The following is a 17,414-nucleotide window of genomic DNA, read 5'->3' as shown; positions in this document are numbered from 1 at the left end:
CTGAAGATATTAATTTACTGAGCATGAAAAGGAGTCTTGTTAAATAGGTTTAACATTTTACAGGCTCATTTCCATAATGCATCAAATCAAGATTCAACTCCATCGCTGCAGTTTCATTAGACTTGGCTCAAGTCATGTCTATGACAATCATTTCAAGGTAACGATTGTTACGTTCGTAAAATGACGATTGTTATAGAATGGAATATAGAATTTAGGCCAGAGGCCTAAAATGACGATTGTTATAGAATGGAATATAGAATGGAATATAGAATTTAGGCCAAAGGCCTAACTCTGGGACCTATGAGGTCATTCAGTGCGGAAACGGAAACAGAGTAGAAAGGTTTGAGAGGTGTAACTGGAGGCAATTCTCGCAGTTGCACTAGGAAGCAATAATTGTTAGGGGGGTGGATAGCAATATGGAAGAAAGAGAATATGAATGGAGGTACAGTAAAAGGAATGAAAGGTATACCCTCTCATGGTCATTTATCATTCTGTATCAAACATATTTCTTTACATTTTCATTATTCTCCTGTCCTTGCAAATTCTGCATATAATTTTGCTTTCCCTTTCTTTGTACTTTCTCTCTCTGAAACTGCTTACTTATGCACTTTTCATGAACCTCTAATGAAGAGACACATTGTGGGCTAACATCATTCTAGCTTTTAAATGTGGCAACAGATGTGAAATATTACTTGAGAAATTAATCCCAATTTTATTATCAACTCTAGCCCTAAAGAATAATAGGTTAATGCCTTACTTCAGGGAAAATTAGGAGATTCAATTCCTGCTTTTCTCTGCTATACTGTTTCACTGCTTTCTCCACGACTTTACCCCATTCTTCGGCATTCATGTGTCCTATCTGATAGCCACCTGGAGGAAGAGGTGCTCCTGGTGCAATCTGAAAAAATAAAACAATGGAAACTTGTATCTTTGAAATTACATGTAAATACCATTAACCCTTAAGGGATGGGCTAAACATATATCAAGCACACCCCCAGACCGGCAAACTTTAAGGTTGGTCAATTTAAGAAAAAGCACATCAATGGAAAGAGGAAGATATGCAAATGCACATGGTGTAAAAAAAAAAATCCTAAAAATTTTTCCCTACCTTCCACAGGAAGTTGAAAGTGACTATTTACAACCCTGTGTGGGGCCTCTTTTACAAGACACTCATAAAAATATGTTAATTTTACCAAGTTATGCATGTTTTTTCTAATAATTTATTTCATTTTATTTTGTAAAATTATAATTACAGCTCACACGATATCCTGACAGATAAGAACTAAAATCAGTAACAAATTCTGAGTGTATTTGTTGTAAAATATTTACGAGATTTACTGAGATGGGAGATGCAGTAACTTTTTGTGAAGTATACATGTTCTTTCTGATATTTCTTTGCAGAATTACAATTATAGCTGACAGACTATCATAAAAGATAAGAAGTAAAGGGCCTATTTTTCATGACCCCACCAGCAGCTCAAACAATCTGGAAGCCAGACAGTATACATGAACTCCAACTACTGTTACTTTTAGCCTAGAGGATTAACTTACTTAGTTCTTAATTTTCCTGTTTACAGGCCGACACTAAAGACACTTCAACCACAAAGTTACTTCACTGGACTCTACACCCCATCTTTATATGTAAAAATTTCTTTCATCTACATCATCATCTCACAATAAGTAAAAAATATACTTACTGATCCAACAGCTGCGGTGATATAATAAGAATTTGTAACATGGTATCGCAGATCCACATTCCAATCAGACTGTAGGGCAGCAAGGATCAAGGTATCAAACTTATTAATGTCTCCATCTTCTGCTAATCTGTCTCGGAAAAGGCGGCATGCTTCATAGAGCCAAACCTGCAAAAATAAAGTAAATTTATAAGGATCCATTACAATTATAGTTTTTGAAAATCCTCTATTTCTAGCACAGTTAAGCTATGTACAATATTTATTTTACAATAAACCATCTATCATTACGTTACAGGCATGCCTCAAGGGATAAAATCTAGGTAGCAGGATTCATACAGCTTTTTGTGCTGAGCACTATGACTATGAATAAAGAATATATGATGCCTTTAAAAATCTTTCATACTACAATTAATGTAAAAATACAGTATCACAAAAGGCCAATAAACAATTACAGTGACGGAACTTACTAAAACCTGATTCCTGATAAAATGGATGCTAACATCAAATCCCACTAAGGTGGACAATTACTTTCTGGTGACTGAATTATAATGATCTTAATAATATGAATTAAATTATCAAAGTACCACATCAAGAAAAACAATTATTTTCTAGTGATGGAATTTTACTGATCTATAATATAGCTTGAATTTGTCCAGTTCTTTAAAGGAAAAACAACTGAAACATGTCAAGGGTGATGTGAAAATGGAAATATTCAATGAGACAACACCAAAATCAAGACATATCGAGGTATGCAATGTAACTTTTTATCACTAACCCACTGATCATAAATAGCCTAAACTATTCAATATGATCCTGTACGAAACTGAAATGTTGCAGGGAATTATCCAACTGCATTTGCCAAACCAAATCCACTGAGTCCATGACACCATGCTGGAAGGGTTAATACCTAACCTAATTAAAAATCAGATGAAATGTTAAGGTGTAAATAGGGAGGGATATATAAATGGAGATGAACATAATCTCAAAGCCTAATAGGCTAGAGCAGCAATCCTGAGATGAAGTCAATGTGTGCGGCATTCAGGTACGTTGTCAACAGCACTTCAGCCCATGAAAAGGTGCAGAAAGTGGTTGTTCTGAAGCTGTGTGTCCATAGGGTACATAGGTAAGGCTACTACCAATCTTCTCTCGTTTACAGAAAAGAGTGCATGCCCTGGAACACGTGAAATGCACATTGTGGATATCATATGATGATTGGTTTATGGTGAAAGGACTTACCATGAAAAAAATTAAATTCTCAACCACATAAAGTTATCCTTTTCCTTTTATTTGACCTCATCATAACCTGTTATACTTATCATATTACAGTATCTGTGAATAAAAGCACATGACATTTACCTCAAGCAATGGCTGAAGTGTGGTATCCTTCTCTGGCAGCTGGTACCGGAGAAGCCCTAACACCCAGCGTGTTAAGTCTCTTGGAGTGAAGAGGTAATGACTATAGTCATCAGCACTAAAGGAATTTCTGACCTATGGGAAAAAACATTTGGTTCAATTTCATTCAGGCTTCGAAGTTGTATTTGCATAAAAGAGAAATCAATATTTTTCCTTAAGTAGCTGTTCTGCTGAATGACAGATTATTGTGGTTTCACCATTAAAACTGATGAGACAAGTACAGCTGTAAAGCCTTTCTTCACTTTTTCTTTGATCTATTGGAATATGCAGCATAATCCATATTTTTACTCTTTAAAATAATATAATTTTCTAAAGAACTGATAACATGTATTCTTACATTCTGATACACATTGACCATACAAGTAGCCAGTTGTTGAGCTTTTGACTGTGAACCCCAAACTGGATGATTAGGTGCTACAGTGTTCAAGACAGGCTTCAAGTAGGCTCCATAAACACCTGTTAACTGCTCTCGGTCTGGATACCTGCGTAAAGGAATACATACCATTAACACAACCAAGTTTAATCTCAAGTGTAAATATGTTAATCTATCAATCATAAGAAGCCCGTAATATCCAGTGTTGTATTCCCAAGACACAACTTCCGGAGTTTTGAAGTCAGATGAGTAGCTATAAAATTAACCACTAAGTGACAGAACATGCACCTTAGACCCTTTAATAGATGACCTCATACTTTTGTTCCATTGTGGGATACAATAGCCACTACATTCTCCCCAGCTTTGCCATGTGTGGAAAACAAGTCTCAGTTAATTTCATTCTTCTTTTCTTTTAGTTTTCAAATTACTATTTAACCTTTTATTTTCATATTTACTTCTGTATTTCTGTCAGCAAAAAGTGAGAAGTCACAGTAACACAGTGGCAACAAGCATGCTACTGACCTAAAGGCAAAAAGACACTAAATCAGTGATAAATGCACTCAACACTGAGCTCAACACATCAAAAGGAAATAAGGAATGTGCAAACATATCAGAATGAAAAAATATTGAATGACACATTACAATTACAAGCAACAAAATTCTAGAAAGTAGGCAGCACAAAAAACTCTGAAGGAGTTACAGAGAGGAATGATGACTTATTTCCATTACAGACCAGTGGAACATGAGCTGGGTATGCATAGTGGGAAATATCTTGCAACCTGTTAATAATATATAGCATGCAGGTGCTCTTAGTTCCAGTTATGTGAATGAATAAGTGAGGCAAAACATGGAGATATGTACATGGGATAGTGATTCAATGATTTCTTACAGTAATCCAGCAGTGAATTATTTAGGAATTTCCATAAGCTGTTAGCAAGTGCAACATAAATAAAAAAAAGATGCAGGTGTCTGTTGTGCGCCTAAGGATGCAGGTGGCACACACTGGGAGGACTGCTGCCCTTCTTCCACTTATTAGACATGAGTCCACAGCGTGGAACATTCAAGGCCACAAATGCAGTTTATATATTAGTGATGGACCTATAAAGAAATAAATCTTAGTTTCTACTGGAACCAATAACAAAGAAACATTTTTCAAGGATCACAGTTGACATACATGAATTTTGGTTCCCAACTATGTATTTGGTCACCCTGATATCCATTACTCTTCTCTTGTAGCACCACTAACAGGATTTCTGGTTAATTTAATTTCCATACTAGGGATGACCACTTTACTATTAATCTGACATAATTATGTTGCTTCATACTGATATTATTATTTCTTCTACGTCTTAGTCACAGGCTTTGTAAATTATAAAGATACAGATTTGAGAAGTTAATTATTTCCTACATTCATAACACTGACTAATGTATAATCATCAATAAGTCTGCTGACAAGTCTTGACTTACTTAGCCAATCACAACCTCTTTTGGCTCCAAAGAGAGCACAGATTTGTGTAACACAGTAAGAAACTGAAAAATAACATAAATAATGCACATGCTTATGTAGCAACCAGAATTGTATCTACTTCAATATGTGATGGGTCATTGGAAACATAACCCAGTCGTAAATTTAGGATAATCTGCACATGAAATCTCACATCAGTTATCTCCATGTACTTCCGTTCAATGACTATAATGTTAAGAGGCTGTCCTTTATGGGAATGGATGGGAAAAAATAGGTCTTTTATAATAAAGAAAAGGTGCATCACCATCTTTCCAAACTCTGACATAATAAGATAACATATAACTTACCCAATGGAGGCAATCCTAACAATAGAAGTGAACCTTGTAGATAGCTTATGTCTTCCAAGGGCAGAACCTCCAGTCATAGAAGCCACTATCTGCACTCCTTCTAATCCAACCCATTCCAAATTGTGATCGTAAAAGCCTTTATATGTAACCACCTACAAAAAAAATTCACAACTTTATTCTTATGCTGTAGATGCCAAATCAATTAAGTTTTACTCATTAATTAGGAAACCATTAATTATTTAATTTATAAAGCAATTTGCAATAAATAAAATCAGTAATGTTCTCAATGAACCTAAAATCAAATTTTTGAAAAATTCATTTTTCTTACATAAAAAAGCTCACATTTGTGGTCTACATGAATCTCAAACACTCCATTTCCAGACAGGAAAAAATTCAAAATTTTGTTTGCCAGTAGCACTGAGCTTAGCCTCATGTGTCCTGGGGTTCTAGGTAACCAAGAGCCTTACTTATCATGTAGTTTAGACAGTTAACTATGAGCAGAAGGTTGGGAGGCAGGAAAGCTGATCATAACTTAATAGGGTTGTCTGTCTGTCGAGACTGGACCCAGCACTACTTTAATATCGAAACTTTCATCCCCTGACCCTATCAGCTGCTAAAATTCTAAGGATAAGGAAACATATCTTCCAATCCTATTCACCTTCTGTTCTAAGGGCAATCAGAACCCTATTCAAACCCATGCACAAGATAATAATTCAAAAATCACTTCTAACAGTGTAACAGGGGGAAAAAAAATCAGGGGAAATGTTAAAAAGCCTAGTTAATTTAGTTTACAGCAACTTAGAACTAGGATGGGAGTCAGTTCCAGAAGCCCCACCCTAAGGAAAGATTCTAGTACAGTATTACTGGGGAGCAAAACACAGTACTGTATTAATAATAATAAAGCACATAGTACAGTATTATTGGGGAGCAAAACACAGTACTGTATTAATAATAATAAAGCACAAATGTAGAGATAATCATCACCTGTTGTAAGAAGGTGATTAACTGACATGTGCCCCATTTATCGGGTTTAGGCAAGTTGAGATCCTTCAAATAAACAATCAACCTTTCACAGTCCTTTGGCCGGTACACACGCCCTGTATTTGTTGACAACACCATGCACATCTGAAATTGAAAATAATCAGTGAAAAGGTTTATATTTTGACTGGAAATCTTTAAATTAAAATAATATTAAAGTAATTTTTTACATGTATCTAACAAGCATCATCTTTAAAAAAGCATATGTTATATGGACTTGGGTAATTTTCCAATCACAACGACATCTCTCTTGACAAACAGACTTACCATCTTTCTTTTCTTCAATATACAAAATGGCTAGTCAATGACAGACAACAAGAAAAGGTGGGAACCCAAACAGTGTATGATTTATCCAGAATACTTATACATTTACAGTATATTTCATTTCATAAAATTAAACTTTCTTTTTAGGTTTTTGTGATTCTCAAAAAATTTCATTAAAAGTTATAATACAAAAAGAGCCTCAAACAAACTAACAGTGTTAACCAAAGAAATTTCAAAGCAAGAAACAAATTATCCCCAAAACCAATGTGGAAAACACAACATTTTACAAAAGAGAATCTTATTAAATAAATGGAAAAAATTACCTGTGATAACTTTTGTAGCACATGTTGAGGGGCAGTGTATGCACTACAGTGAATCATGGTGACCTGAGTGCTCCGGAGCTTAGAGAAACAGTCGTGTAGCAGTAAGCTGCAAAAATATATGTTTATCCATATTGTACTACAAACACGTCAAGTATTTAATTGTTCAAAAGTAAGAGTTTTTCCAACAAAAAGTTATTTTTTTTAATAATTTTATTTAAACCTCATCACTTACAGATGCCCATGTCACAATCTAGGCGAGAAGATTGCTTAATGCCCCTTAGTGGTAACTGAGACTGACGGATCCAGAAGAGCACTTAGGGACTTGTACAGATCAGGGATCAAGGCTCTGGTAACTCACAAGGGTTGTTAAAAATAAGGTCAAACTTTAAAGTGTAAAGTAAGGTGTTTGGATTTTTTAAACAGGCTGATTGGTTTATCAAAACTAGGCTATGAAGCCAAGCACTGGGGCACTTTCATCCATTCAGTGCTTAAGACAGTGAAAGAGGGAGTTGGAGTGGTTGGACAGCAAGATGGAAGAAAGGAAGTGGGAATGTAGGTGAAGCAAAAGGCTAAAAAGTAGTAGCAAGTAGGAACCAAAGTGCTGCAAACAAGTGGAGTTACATACAAATCAGGAAATATTTCTCCTCCCCACTGATATCTACCATTCGACCAACAATTTGTGTAACCTGCAGCCCTAACATGACCATACATCCAGAAAAGAAAGTAAGCAGCACACCCCAAAGAGATGCTCCCTAGGAGCAGGGGAGATTAATCATAATAATACCAGAAATGAGTCATATGACACCAGACAAATGCCAGATACTATCACACCACTCAAAACAGCTGAGAAACCACCTGTGAATTTTGAACCAATCAGAGTACTATTCCCAACAGAGAATCCTGGTAAGAGAGAAGCAGAACCCAGCTCCATTAAACAGTCTTCCCAGAAACCCTGACAAGAGCATACTCAGCAGAACCTGAGAGAAATGTTGTCTAAATGCCCTACAGGAAATACTATCTTTGAATTCCCTGACGACCTATGCTTTCCGCCTGGACACAGCCTTTACCTGTAATTTCTTTGTATCTGTTGTTTTCTTCATTACAGTAATGGAATCCTCGCATTACTGTACTTGTATACTTCTCCAACAGAGCCCTCACACATTCACAGTGAGCAGGCTGTGCATGCCCATCCCCACATAACCCCTCAGAGGTGTGAGGGGAAGAGCTGTCCTGAGCTGCTCTGTGCATCTGTCACCTGACCAAGCATGCAAAGAGCAAGCAAAACACACAGATATTTGGATTTGAGCCAGAGAGCCCTTGGGGGGGATGAGGAAGTAGCAGTCCTCTTGTCTAAATGGCAACACACAGGAGAGGCAGCCATGCCAGATTGGGATGAGAGCGAGCTGCCCACCTGGACTTTTTACACAAGGCCTTAGACTTACCTTTCTTCTTCTTCCACCTATACAGTGGAAGAGAGTCCAGGGATGAGGAGGACAAAGATGAGCCCGAGGAAGACAACCATGGTCAAGTCAAAGACAAGGAAAAATGACGAGCATGCTTCCTCCCTTTCTTCTCACTCACAAAGTTTGTCTTCCACACTTAAGGGCTAGTCTAGGGCAGAACTAAAGATGATGAAGCATTCATCGGAGGGTCACCTACTGGGACAACTATTGCAACACGAGGATCCCCTCCTTTAAAGCAGACAAAGACAAGGGAGCTACAGACAGAGCAAGCACAGTAACAGCAACAGGCATTACATCAGATGAAGGCTTGGGAGACAGTTCCTTTTTCTTCTCCACCAAGTTACCAAGGAATATAAGTACTCAAAGGAACACTATCATCTGATTCTGAGGGCACAGAAACTGTTGGAGGAACACCAGCCCCAGCAGTGCCTTCATCCTCCGAGGAAAGGGCATGAAAAGACCTCCTTGGAGCATAAAAGCTATCCTGCCTAGGGGAAGTAGCCATCTCAGAAGATTGCAAAGGAATCGAAGCCAGTGGAGAGAGGGATTTAGAAGGATCTAGTAGCATTTCCGGTTGAATATATCCTCCTGATGGTGCCGGAAAACACCTCGTGTCCTTCCTCATCCATTTACCAGTTTTTCTTGCTGAGGAGAGGACCAATCAGCATATTCCTAACAAGGAGAAGAATGGATATAAGCTTTCCTCTTCAAAAAGAATAATGTTTATGGGAGTCTACTAAGGGCAGACATGAAATGACTGCAAGGCCTTCCAAGTCAATCACATCAAAGATACTCATGTCTCTTCTCCATTTTGAGAAAAACAACAGTGATATCAAAAGCACAAAAAAACACAACACCCTTAAGTAAAGAAATAAAAGTTACAGGCTACCCACCCAAATTCAACAGTCACACAAGAGAGAGAGAGAGAGAGAGAGAGAGAGAGAGAGAGAGAGAGAGAGAGAGAGAGAGAGAGAGAGAGAGAGAGAGCATTTGGGCATGCTAACTACAGAAACCCCACATAAAAGGTTTTTATCCCAGTAGGAACAAATGAATCTTGGACAGTTACTGACAGGCAGATGTAGCGAGAAAACATCAATTATGAAGACTGAAAAAGACTTACAACAAATTAAAGTCAGCTGATACATGAATGACTCTCCAAGACAACATGTTTAAAGAGGATCTCCTTTCAATCACTAATAATAATAATAATAATAATAATAATAATAATAATAATAATAATAATAATAATAATAATAAATAGTTTAAAACTACTGTATAATATAATGACTCTACAGATTCAAGCATCAATATGAATCCACTATGGCTCACAGAGTTTTGAGATTCAAATTCAGTTAAACTTACTTTCCACACTTTGTGAGACTTATGGTTCACGTTACTATGCTTTATACTTTCAGTAAATTAATTTTCTCTACTTGCAAACTATACAATACTGTACTAAAACTAATAAAAGAATATTTACCTTTTACCACATCCTTCTGGTCCAACAAGAATGAATGGTTGTTGACTTTCCATCTCAAGCCAAGTCTTGAAGTAATCAAGGCTACACTGTGCATCAGCAGTTAAAATCAGAGGAACATGACCAAACTCAACTTTAATATTTTCTGCAGAATCAGATGCGTAAGTTTCTAAACGGTCCCGTTCAGGATCATAGTAGTGGTTCAAAATTTTACGTGTATCAGGAACATGTTCTCCAACCCAAGAGTACACCTCACGTGCAAAATCTGCTTTTGTCTGATCTGGAAGGTTACCACCAAGACCTCTTATAAGTGCCAGTGCAAAATGAGCTTTACTTTTGACATCATGCAAATGCGATAGTCCATTAAGGACCCAGCCAACAAGAGTGGTTTCCACTTGTGCTTCTCCAGCCTTTAACACCCATTCAAGTGCCTGGAAGAAATATTGTTCAATGTATGGTTCAAGGTAATGCTTCACTTGTTCACCTTGGGAATTAAGCCATGAACTAACAACTGCTTGAATATTTGTATCCTCATCACTAAGGAAGATCATCCCCATACGAGAGATGGTGGCTGGGGAAGCAGATGACAGGTCATGAGTTTCAAAGAGGAAATTGACATTAGGGCCGAACTGTATTCTTTCTCCTGAGGGCATGGTCAAAAGACGATTATCATCCAATACAGAATTCAACGATTCAATCCATTCAGGATCAATGTCACCATCACAAATGATCCAAGACGTAACATCAGGTGGTTCCTTGACCACTTGACGAGCTGATGCCGTCAAGACACCATCAGACCATTCTCGGGTGTCATGATCTATGTGACCCAGCAGCTGTTGTCTTGGCATTGCCTTAGGATTCATGACATACTTCTTAACTCTCTTATCCATCTTCAAAAGTGCTTCCCGTAATGTTTGCCAAAGAGTTGTCTTCCCTGACCCAGAAGGACCAACTATTACAACTCCCATACGTTGTTGGAGCTGCTCAAAAAGTTCTAATGATTTTTTAATCTGTCGATCATTGGGTATGAGCTTCATTTCTGCATATGTTTCTTTCAAAACCTCTGCTAAGCTTTCATAGCCAACTCCAAGGAATTTGATGTTGGGGAAAACATCCTTAACAAGTTCATCAAATCTAGAAAAAAAGAAAAATAACTTTAGCTAGGATAAAAAATATTTACTAACAAACTCGAAATATGTATGTCAAGGCTTGCACATGTTGCACACAGTAATCAGAGAAACTTCAATAATAAAATACCTTGCACTATCAGAGAATGTTAGTTTGGAAAGTGTGTTGAGCCTCAATGCTTGAACCACCAGTTCTGACTCCTTTTCATCACTGATTCCCTTTTCTTTCTCTCCATCTGACATTCCACGCCTGTAATCACATAAATTAATATAATTAGAAATCATTATCTACTCTAATTCCAAGATAACCATTATGTCTAGTATAACTAGTAATCATTAGCTACTCTAATGCTACAGTTACGTTAATATATAGAAAAGTGGCTACTTCTTCACTGCAACATCAAACATGAGGAATGAGAAAATATATTCTGGTTTCAATGTTAACCTCAGTTTAAAAAACTGACCTACTGATGTATTTGCAAAAATATTAAAAGCTCAAGCCTCGGAGCAATTTACATCAATAGAATTTGCCTAGACTACTGCATATAGGTACAAGACTAACCTTGTGGCCTGAAGAAGATTCCCACAACCATTGAGGACTGTCTTGAGGGCTCTCAAGCCCCAATCATAGTGCTGCTGTGGAGTCAGTAATTCTTTTGACAAAGAGAAGATTGCAACCAACTTACGGCCTAAACTCTTAGCATTCTTGAAACCTTCAGAGAAAAGCATAACCTCAGCAATGAGTTCATTATCTGGCCGTGCCATGGCAACAGGCCTAAACAGCTGTTTCAAGTTATCAGGGAGCTTTTGTCTTCCACCATACCCTTTTCCAGCTGGATTTAGTGTGATGAAAATCCCTGAGTTAGGATCAACAGGTATCTGCAAAAGAAAGGTGAGGTCAGAATCAGCTAAGCAGCTTTATTACCCTTGAAACTCAATCTAACAGACAAAAGATTATCGAAACAAAGTTAACTCAGATCATGGAAAACACATAATTTATTGTTAACATCATCACTTAATCTTTTCAGCCTTGTTAGATCTTGTTAGGGTGTGCAAATAGGTTATATGAATGAATTAACTTATGACTTGGAGCCATTCTCTCTCTCTCTCTCTCTCTCTCTCTCTCTCTCTCTCTCACAAACTAAATTTTAAAAATTATTCTTGAATGAGGATCTACTACTGTACATTACTTTTATACTAATTTTATCACTAAGAGAACAGCTCACTGGGAGAAAAACATACAAAAATTGCAATCTGTCCTATGATTATGTCAAAGGTGCACTCTCTCTCTCTCTCTCTCTCTCTCTCTCTCTCTCTCTCTCTCTCTCTCTCTCTCTCACACACACACACAAAAATAATTGTCTTTTGTTAACAGTTAATCAAAACTTATATTTTTGTACAGTACTAATATTTTCATTACCAATAGCTTTACTGAGTGAGAACCACATAAAATCTTTTGACTGTATTACTGTCTTGTAGGCCCTAGCTAGCCTATTATAGAATTTTGCAAATATCTGGATATTTGAAAGATCCAGCCACAGTCCCTCTCAGTTAGTTTGGACCTTTGAAGTTTTACTTACCAACAATCAAACAGCTAACATATGTCTGCACCAGATTCAATGTAGTGCTTAAGAGTTAGAGGTAGAAATATCCTTACAGAAAACAAATTAACTATGCTTCACTAGCATACATATTAAAAAATAAAATATGGCCTGTTAAAAATAATAATTCTAATAAATATAAATACATTGATTAAGAGGAAAACAGAATTTAGATATTTCTCTGATAGCATTACTGATCATCCAAATAAGACAAATTCTTACCTCCTTGTCAAGCAACATTGTAGATTTAGCTTGTGACTTCAGAGCAGCTTGGATTGTCTGAATCTGCATTGAAACTGCTGAAAGCACTGCTTCCTCTAAGCGGTTGAACTCATCAAAGCATCCCCAAGCACCACATTTAACAAGGCCCACAAATATGCGACCCATTGACTTTACATCAATACCTTCATCACAATTGAATACAAGAACCTGTCGGCCAAACAGTCCTCCCAAGGCCTTGACTGATTCAGTTTTTCCAGTGCCAGCAGGACCATACGGATTTCCACCAAGTCCCATGCGCATGCCCTAAAATTCCAATAAAACTGACCAGGTAAACTGAATGTAAGCATTACAATTACAGTTATGTTTAATACTCTATCAAAATAATGAAAATATCAGCGAACATAAGATATATTTAAAGGAGATAATAACAAATTTATACCTTTATTGAATTTTTTTAAAATATATAGAAATAATGGATTGTGAATTTCAATGGTAATGGTTAAAAAGCAGACAATTTTTGCACTGACTGTGCAAAGACCTTCAAACTATACAAACATGGGTGATAAAATGTCAACCAAAGCAGGCCAGTTCAATAATATAAAATTCACACAAAAAATTCACACCTAGGCAGATATGACCAAAAAGTACTTCTAACAATCCATACCTGAGTGAGAGTCAAGTAACACTTATCAGTGAGTGGGGTATGAACCAGCTTTGCAGCATTACCCTGGTACTCAAAGGTGTAATCAAACTCTGCATCTACCATCTTCATTCTTGCTTTCCCTCCCTCACCTACATAAAACCTGGAAATACAGATAAAAATGAGAAAAGTAGGTATGATAAATATCTGTTTTTTCACAAGCAAAATATCTGTCAGGCATATTCACTGTGTATCAATAGCCCCATTTGTGGTCATCAAATCCCCCAAATATTTCTGTCCTTTGTTTGACAGAAAAAAGAATACAGTAGTAGCAGCAGCCCTGCAGATATGCTTATGGATCCATGGGTCCCAAACAGTTAACAACCTCACATTTTGTGTAGTTTGTACCTTTAGCTATGGAAACCAGAAGATGACAGAGGTATAAATAATGTAAAAGTTCTCTTTTAAAAAAAATTAGATTTGCTTCAACACAAAGTAATTTCAACTGATCCAAGTTGCAATTTACATGAGACAGATCAAGTTGTTGAACACCCAAGGAATGACTGGCTGAGAACTGTAGGATACACCTTTATGCTCCTGTAGATGAGATTACCAAATGAACCTATGGCTCTTAGAGATGATATAACTTCTTACAAGTATACTGAATTCTCCCTATTTATTACAACACGAAAGTCTTTAATATAAGCATACCTTTGAACATTATCCAGTTTGGTTGCTGAGGCTTGTTAACAAGGTAGTTAGAGGTGGAGGCCAGAAGGTGAAGGGGAGAGGGGAATACCCATTCACATGCCTTCATACCCTCACTTTTTCATTCAGCACAGGGACAAGTGCAGGGTTGGAGAATGATGGAATTATGATGAAAGACTTTAGGTTTGTATACCTCTCTACTAAAGGAAATCTTTTATTTACCAATAGTCTAAATTCTCTCCAATTCATCCATTCTACAGGTACTCTTTCATATGCCTCTCTCGTCTCAGCTTTACAGTTCTCTGCGTCCCCAAGGTATCAGAAATGCCATACCTCTTTTAAGACTTGCCCATCTATCACAATAAGATTACCAACTCGCCTCTCTTCCTCATTCACTCTTGACAATCATGCTGTGGGGAAACAACCTGGTAATTCTGCCTGGAACTGTTGACACCAATGCACTCACAAAAAAAAGATCCAGGTGGTTGATGGATATTTGAGGTTACATGTGGTGCAAGCACCTTGCTACTGATGTTCTCTTCTGTCAATGCAAAAAAAACATTGATGTCTGGGGACATTCAAAAACTAGAATTTTTGGCTTCCACAACTGACAGGGTTGCAATGAAAAAACTATAACACATACCTCAACTGTTTCTGCCATTCCCAGTCAGTACCTGATGTTGTGTTATTCTGTATGAGGGACTGCACAACATCAATATTATGAATAGTATCAAAAATCAGTGCTTTTAACTTCAATTCCAAGACACGGTTGTCTGCTTCTGATTCAGGGTTTTCATCTGATGTTAAATCCACACCTGTGTATGATTCCAACTTTGCCTGTGAATACACACAAAAAAATACAATATGTTTCAATATAGAATACACCGAATTTACACTATTGGTAATCAACCTATACATGTAGCCATCAAGGACCCAAGCTGCTTAAAACCTATACAAAATATAATACTGTAAAGCACTGTACCTGGCTAATTATAAAAAGGTTGTCTAACTTTACAAACAATAACACAGACAAGCCCTTACTCCTACGACAGGATGATGTTACAAAATCAGTAATTTTAGGACTCCAAGTTAGAGGACTAATTGAACAACTGCAGGTCACTGTATATTTTCAAAATTGAAAACTTCCTGGAGCTGCTGACAACTTGATGTACATAATGCAACAATTATGCATCTTCTACTTCTGTCAATAGTGGTTTTTGTTACTGGCTTTTGTATCTTACCCATATTTATTACAAATAAGCCATATGCATGTGGTCCATATTGGCCAGACTACAAAACAAACTTTTTCTATAAAGAAACTACTTCATGAGACTACCTTGCATCCAGTAGAACCATACTCTGTGTTAATCATAATACTGTAAGGCTTTTACAGTAATAAAAAACATTTTATATCATGTAAACTGTCAAAATTCTTTAAGGATGAACTTTTTCTCATCCCTGCTCATCACAAGCCCAGACCATTTCAGTCTCTGATATCTTTTTTATCCAGCTCCTTGATATCACATCTCTAACAGTTCCTCATTCCAAATATGATCATCCCTTCACACTCCAGCCATGAGCCTTAATATTTTATGGCCACACATTTTCAAAATGTTCATTAACCTTATCAGTAATCATGTTTCTGCTGCACAGAGTAGTAAAGGTCTTTAGTCTTTGCTCTCTCTAATAATGGGAAAACTTTATTTACTAATAGTCTAGCTATCTCTCTCCATTTCATCCCTGCTGGACTGCGGCCCCTCTCTAACTGCTGCTTCACAGTCCAGTGTACCCCCATAGTAACACAAATACTTTACCTCTTTCACTTCTTAAATATCATCACTTTCTCTTCCTCAGGTTCTGTTGTCAGCACTAGGTCATCTGCATAAACCAGGTCCCAGGACCCCCCTTTTCTGCTCACCTTTTCAATTTCTTCAGTTACACAGACAAACAGTAAAGTGTCCTCATTCTTGTTGAACACACATTAACCTAAAAGTCTTTTGATACAGTTCCCACCATCTTCAATCTAGACTCGGTGTTATAGCAGAGTAACATCACTAGCTCAGTGTCAGTCTTTTAGATATACTCTGTCTTTATTGTGCCCATTTAATAATTTGTTAAATGTCTTTTCGAGATCCCTAAGTCTGTGGTATAATCTCTTATTCTTTATTTAGTATTTTTCCTGCAGCTGCTTCTCTCTAAAAACTGCATACATTATTTCTCTCTCTTGCATAAAACCAAACTGACAATTATTGATTTCAACAATTTTGTATAGCTTTTACTCCAGCACCTTTCATAATTTTCATAGCATGTTCAAGAAGCCTTGTTCTCTCTTGGCTTCTTAAATACTGTGTCCAGTAACTTTAATCCTTGGGGTTTGGCAAAATTCCAGTACAGTACTTTTTTTCCATCCTGATTTCTTAATATTATTACCAGCTCTGTCTGTTCCTTGTGGCCATTTATGTCACCTGTCATTAGGATCCCATCTGACTAGCACTTCTGCCACCTGATTTCTTTTCCCAAAATTCTAGCTTTTCTTTCTGTAGTCTTCCTATAATTGTGGGGAGTAAAGCAAACACATACATCTTACCTTCTTGTAGATCATCATCTTATATACTTTATAATTTTTTCCTTTACTCAGCCTAACTGTATCACATCTTCAGCCACTTCATCTTTGCCTCACTCCAACAGAATTTATATTTCTCTGCATCCCAACCAATGGATTTTACACCAAATCCTTTATACCTTACCTACAGAGCACTACAAATTTCCAAGTTTCTGCTTTACAATATTTCTTTCACTTCCCTGTTTTGTCCCACCAATATTCCCACACTCTGTGTTCATTTTTACTGATCCCCACAAACTCTTTGCTCCCCCCAGAATTTCATTTCATTCCAAAAACTCAACTTTTATTATGGAGCTGTTGTCTTTTCAAAAATCCCCAACACTCTAACTGATGAACTAGACTCATCCGATTTTCTCCAGGATTCAGCCTGGCTGATGACTGTCATTATTTAATTTTGAATTTTATATGATAAAAAAATTTGTTCACTTAAAGTATAATGAAATGTACTGTAACTACCGTTACATTGTTCCAGTAAAATTCCAGTGCATTAAACTCACTCACTTGGCAATCAAATATGTGCAGAATCTGTTAGAGCTCACCTATTTAACCATGATTTTTGCTTTCTGCTACACTGATTACGACTCTATAATGCATGTCACAGGGTTTGTTTCCTCTATATATAACCTAAGATCATTT

The 17,414-nt window shown here is 36.9% G+C and overlaps 1 protein-coding gene across 1 annotated transcript in view; it reads right to left on the bottom strand.

Annotated features, from left to right (window-relative positions):
- btv (beethoven) overlaps positions 1–17,414 on the bottom strand; it is a 123,426-nt gene that overhangs the window by 75,506 nt on the left and 30,506 nt on the right. The window contains exons 27-39 of the mRNA XM_067115238.1: positions 14,799–14,992; positions 13,472–13,610; positions 12,808–13,110; positions 11,547–11,863; positions 11,115–11,234; positions 9,861–10,991; positions 6,918–7,023; positions 6,277–6,417; positions 5,293–5,444; positions 3,445–3,589; positions 3,051–3,182; positions 1,698–1,862; positions 758–898 (exon numbers count right to left, since the gene is read on the bottom strand). Coding sequence (XP_066971339.1) covers positions 758–898; positions 1,698–1,862; positions 3,051–3,182; positions 3,445–3,589; positions 5,293–5,444; positions 6,277–6,417; positions 6,918–7,023; positions 9,861–10,991; positions 11,115–11,234; positions 11,547–11,863; positions 12,808–13,110; positions 13,472–13,610; positions 14,799–14,992 — 3,186 coding nt within the window. The remainder of the gene's footprint in view (positions 1–757; positions 899–1,697; positions 1,863–3,050; positions 3,183–3,444; positions 3,590–5,292; positions 5,445–6,276; positions 6,418–6,917; positions 7,024–9,860; positions 10,992–11,114; positions 11,235–11,546; positions 11,864–12,807; positions 13,111–13,471; positions 13,611–14,798; positions 14,993–17,414) is intronic.

The sequence above is a fragment of the Macrobrachium rosenbergii genome, chromosome 13, assembly GCF_040412425.1.
Source record: "Macrobrachium rosenbergii isolate ZJJX-2024 chromosome 13, ASM4041242v1, whole genome shotgun sequence".
Classification (NCBI taxonomy): domain Eukaryota; kingdom Metazoa; phylum Arthropoda; class Malacostraca; order Decapoda; family Palaemonidae; genus Macrobrachium; species Macrobrachium rosenbergii.
The sequence above is the reverse complement of the archived record's forward strand: the minus strand, read 5'-3'. Positions and strand labels throughout refer to the sequence as shown.